Source organism: Lygodium microphyllum, chromosome 2 (assembly GCF_053477565.2).
Source record: "Lygodium microphyllum isolate KBCC chromosome 2, Lygodium_microphyllum_v1.1.10, whole genome shotgun sequence".
Taxonomy (NCBI): domain Eukaryota; kingdom Viridiplantae; phylum Streptophyta; class Polypodiopsida; order Schizaeales; family Lygodiaceae; genus Lygodium; species Lygodium microphyllum.
In genome coordinates, this window is record NC_141136.1 from 51,652,480 (window position 1) to 51,656,778 (window position 4,299).

At 41.2% G+C, this 4,299-nt stretch overlaps 1 protein-coding gene across 1 annotated transcript; it reads right to left on the bottom strand.

Annotated features, from left to right (window-relative positions):
- Window positions 1-350: 350 nt before the first annotated feature.
- On the bottom strand, window positions 351-4,064 carry LOC148039725 (pentatricopeptide repeat-containing protein At2g33680-like). The gene has a single exon (XM_087693443.1). It carries the CDS (start codon window positions 3,658-3,660, stop codon window positions 1,252-1,254), a length of 2,409 nt encoding a protein of 802 aa, XP_087549569.1. The 5' UTR covers window positions 3,661-4,064; the 3' UTR covers window positions 351-1,251.
- Window positions 4,065-4,299: the final 235 nt, after the last annotated feature.

Sequence of the window (4,299 nt, forward strand, 5' to 3'; positions counted from 1 at the left end):
GCTTAAATCTGTTGGTCCCGGCAATGGAACCAAAATCTCGTTGCTCTTGCAAGCAAACCACAGACCCATGAACTACTTATTGCTTTAAACGTTTCAAGCCGAGAGCTATGGCTATCTCACATAATTGTGCACACTCTTCCACACAAATTTAGTGAGCTTACCTTTGAATCCAATCGAGTGCTTCCTCCCACAAATCCATCGATACTCTAGGATTCAAGATACACCCTCAAACAAGCTCCATCTCCAAGCTCTGAGCTTCGACTTCCATAGCCATGTGTGCAATAAAAGAAAAGAGAAGAAGGTAAAGAGAAGAAAAAAAGCTTCTCCACGATCCCTCTCTCATACACAAGAAAAAAGCAAAAGCAAGAAGAGAACAAGTTTGACCACACACAAAAATGAGCTTTATCATTTATTCCTTGACTTTTACACATGCCCTATCCCCTCCGTGGATGGCCATCCCCTTTTTAATTTGGTCTTTGTCCATTTCTCTACTCTCTTTCCTTCTCCTTCCTATTAGCACAGACCTCAACCCGCACCTCTCATTCTTTACAACTTGCACGGGAGAGAGCCTCACGCTCTTTAACAAAATGAATTGCAATATGCCTAGCACTTTTCTTGCTAATATATTAAGGTGCGCTTATTATTGTGTACTTCCTTTTACATTTGAGCCTTTTTCCTACACTTCATGTCTTCAGATTTTTATGAGTGCGCCTTTGTTCTCCATCTTTCTCTTGCCTTGGGACTGTCTACCATTTTTAATTTTTTGAATTTTCCATCTTGGTCTTCGGAGGGTACAACACCATCCTCCAAAATGCCTTAAAAACTTCATAGAGATGTGATGGATTACATCTCATACTCCTATGCAATTGACCCTATGTATTTTGTCTCTAAGAGGTCATTTTTACTTTTTTGAATTTTCCATCTTGGTCTTCCAAGGGTACAACACCTTCCTCCAAAATGCCTTAAAAACTTCATAGAGATGTGATGGATTACATCTCATACTCCTATGCAATTGAGCCCATGTTTTGTCTCTAAGAGGTCATGTATCAATGGGAGGTAGATATCTGGTCCAGCTATGTTGTTGAGCCCAAATACTTTATTTGACTCTTGAGTCATATAATCAGTCCCAATATATTTTACCACAAATTTAATTGATGATGATGATCCTCACCATCAACCAATGTAGTGTCAATAGTTATTTAAGTAATATTTTCAGCTGTGAGCACTTGAATCCCTGCTTTTTTTCTCATCTTAGAAAACAACATCCAGATTGGGTATATGACCTCCCTCTTTCAAGTGCAAGCCCACATTTTCTAAAATTGCTGAAATTTCTTCACATGGAAGGTTTCCAACCATAAATTCATGCATATATTGATTTGCCTCAATCATTGCACTGGCAGGTTTTTTCATGGCCCCTGCCAGATTCCTTAGATCTTCCATTCCATGCACATCATGCAGCCTTCCAGCACTAGCATAAATGTCCCCCATCAGTATATAAGATGTAGCAAGTTCTGCATCCATTTGAACAAGCTGCTTGAAGCATCTAAATCCCAATTCGGCTTCTCCATATGTTTTGCATGCATTAAGTAAAGCTGTCCACACCTCTAAACAGGGTGAACGTGGCATACTTTCAAGAAACTTCTGTGCCTCACACAAATAACCTGTTCGTGCAAGAAGATCAATCATACAAATATAATGATCAAGTGTAGGTGAGATATCAAAGTCTTGTACCATCAGTTTGAAAAACTCTTGACCCTTGACAACCAGATTGGCATGGCTGCACGTAGTAAACAGACAGGTAAATGTAACTTCATCAGGTCTCACACCGTGTCTTTGCATGTCTTCAAAGCATTTGATTGCCATATTGCCATCATGATTGGAGCTAAATCCACTTATCAAAGCATTCCATGACACAACATCTTGAACTGGCAGCTTATCAAATCCAAGCTGTGCTTCTGATGGGCAGCCACATTTTGCATACATGTACACTAAGGAAGTGCCAATAAAAACATCATTCTCGAGACCCTTCTGGAAGATGTCAATGTGTAGTTCTTGCCCTTTGTGTACATGTCCAAGGGCACCACAAGCTTTAATTACACAAGCAAGTGTAGGGCCATCCACTGAGTTTCCCTGCTCCTGCATCTTCTCAAAACATATCAGTGCTCCCTCAGCAGGTCCATGTTCAGCATATCCAGCAATCAACGAAGTCCATGAAACAGTATCATGAATAGTCAATTGGTCAAAAACATTTTGGGCCTCATCAAGTGATCCACATTTAGCATACAGACCAACAAGACCAGTTTGAACAAAAACCTCCCTTTCAAACCCCCTTTGTACCACCTCCCTATGTAGATAATAGCTATTGTCTAGCTTTCCTGAGCTCCCACATAGTTTTATAACATGGGCTAATGTAAAGGCATCTGGGGATATGCTCTCAAGTTGCATCACATGAAAAAAGTACATTGCTTCTTGAATAAGTCCAAGTTCAATATAGCCTGCAATCAATGCATTCCATGTGATCACATCTCGAGCTGGCAGGTCCATAAAGATGTCCTGACACTCGGACAATGATCCACATGTAGCATACATGCTCAACAATGTGCTTCCCACTACTGAATCAATCTCAAACCCTTCGTGAATGGCATCCTGGTGTATTTCTCTTCCCTTGTCCATAGCTTTTGTGCTGCTACAAGCTTTCAAAGCACAAGCATATGTGAATTTATCAGGGGAGAAACCCTTTAGCTTCATCTTGTCATACCATATTATTGCTTCATCAAATAGCCCATGTTCAGTATATCCTGCAAGCAATGTCGTCCATAGGACCACATCCTGAACAGGCAGCTTATCAAAGACTTCCCTAGCCTCCAAAAGTGCACCACATTTGATAAACATATCAACTAAAGCACTACCAGTGCAAAGATCTCTTTCATAACCCCTTTCAACCACTTCCCTGTAAATGGACTGACCCTTATCAAAGGATTCTGTGGTACTACAAGCTTTTAAAAGGCAAGCAAATGTGTACATATTCGGGGAACACCCCTTAGCTTGCATAGATTCACAACATTTTACTGCTTCCTCAGCAGCTCCATGTTCAGCATATCCTGCAATCAGCACAGTCCATGATACTACATCATAAAATGGCAGTTCATCAAAAACTGCCTGTGCATCTACAAGTAAACCACATTTGAAATACATGTCAACTAGAGTACTGCCAGTACCTAGGTCTTTTTCAAGTCCTTTCTGAATCATCTCAGAATGAACTTGTTGTCCAGTTTTTGCATCTTTTGACGATGCACAGGTTTTCAATAGTGCCTCAAAGGTGTATTTACTAGGGCTAACACGATCCTCGCACATTCTCCTGTATAAGTAAACAGCATGTTGCAAATGGCCATCCTCAGCACATCCTAGTATTAATGAAGTCCAAGAATGTTCATTCGGATAAGCCAATAACCTAAAAACCTGTTGAGCTGCTGTCACATCTGCACAATCCACTAACATTGGCACAATGTGATTCCCCAAAACTACATGATTTTCTAATCCATGACTGCAGATTTCTGCATGCACTTCTCTGGCATAGTCAGGTTTTTGCCTTAGGCGGGACTCTTGCAACATGCACATAAGGGTCTCCACAGAAGGAAGTCTTGAAGTCCTGCTCATCATGTAATGAGCTCGTTTAATTCAGTCATTAAAAGTGGTGCTTTAGCTTGAAGTGATCCATGATTCTGCATTTCTCTTGAAACTCGAAGCGTCATAAACGCTCCCAAAGCCATCTACATAACCTCTGGTGATTTCTTTGTCAATGCACAAAACTCTGCAGCCCATGTCAAGCAAGCAAGATGGTGTGCCTATCCAGGTCATTTTCTTCGATCGATAGCAGCCCTTATCCGAGCTCGACCATGGGGGATGCCAGACTGTGGGCGCTCTACTGAGCGATATGAGATGGCGGAGTTCACGACCGGGGGCAGCCATGCCGATGTGCAATAGACACACAGACGTGCGATGTTAGAGAGAGGGAGAGAGAGATGCTGAGTTTGTTAAGTTGAACGAAGGGTGATCACAAGGTCTTGGGTTCAACTCCTGGGCTCCGCTTAAGTCATGTAGTATAGGTCTACAACAAGGGAAATTTGGATCCCGGACACAGGCTTGATAAAATAGATAGTTTACCTCCGGAACACCAAAAATAAAAAAGCTCAACAAATTATTATTGGTTGCAATTAGTATTACCAATAGTAAAAGGAAACACCTTAACATGGGAAAAAATATATATGCTTGAGAATCTTGCCTAAATGTTACCCATTG

Coding starts and splice junctions, on each gene's coding strand:
- LOC148039725 (XM_087693443.1), bottom strand. CDS start 3,660: ATGATGAGCAGGACTTCAAGACTTCCTTCTGTGGAGACCCTTATGTGC.